The 723-nt window shown below is 40.7% G+C and overlaps 1 protein-coding gene across 1 annotated transcript in view; it reads right to left on the minus strand.

The window, feature by feature from the left end:
- Window positions 1–723, minus strand: part of LOC119588532 (protein downstream neighbor of son homolog) — a gene marked incomplete at its 3' end in the record, with an annotated part of 12,599 nt that overhangs the window by 8,635 nt on the left and 3,241 nt on the right. The window contains 2 exon segments of the mRNA XM_037937170.1: window positions 24–137; window positions 539–716. Of these exon segments, the coding sequence (XP_037793098.1) occupies window positions 24–137; window positions 539–716 (292 nt within the window).

The following is a 723-nucleotide window of genomic DNA, read 5'->3' on the forward strand; positions in this document are numbered from 1 at the left end:
AACACCACACATGATTTACAAACCTTAAAGTTGTGTTTCCATGGGAGGGGCTTGGTTGACTTGAATCGCACTCTGCTCTTGAGGCTCCAGTCGACTGCCAGCTGCTCTGTCCACGTCACAGAAGGAACTTCTTCTGTCTGTTATAAAAGGGGAAAGAGTGAGGGGTGCAAAAAACACAGAAAGAACATGAGTGATCAATAAAGCTGAAAAAGAGTAGAAAATCAGATCGAGTAATATGAAAAATTTGGGTAACATTGGTAAATCAATTATCAACTATTTGAAAACTAAATAAACAGGAATAATGTTTTTTTACATAAATTTACAAATGAATAAATAAGGCATGTATATAGCATATCAATAACATATACATATGCACACTGACACAGAGAGATATACCGAATGGACATTTTTCTAACACAGCTATTCGCGTGTCTCTAAAAGTCAGTAATACCTTCTATCTTCATAAATCTATTTCAGATCTAAAAATTGGGCCAACCATCCTCTTTCTCAATATCAAAAACCACCAGAGGAGTCTTACCTCGAGTGAGAGTTCCTCCTGCTGTTGCAACTTGAGGATGTTGGAGAAACTGTAGACCTGCTGTGAAGACGCCTTCTGCTTAGGCGCAGACGGACTCAGCATCCGAAAGAGGGATGCGTCGCTCGTTATCTCCAGGTCACCGTCTTCTTCCGCTCGTTGCTTCTTGTTGGGGGAACATCTGGTGC

Source organism: Penaeus monodon, chromosome 24 (assembly GCF_015228065.2).
Source record: "Penaeus monodon isolate SGIC_2016 chromosome 24, NSTDA_Pmon_1, whole genome shotgun sequence".
In the NCBI taxonomy this organism is placed as follows: Eukaryota; Metazoa; Arthropoda; class Malacostraca; order Decapoda; family Penaeidae; genus Penaeus; species Penaeus monodon.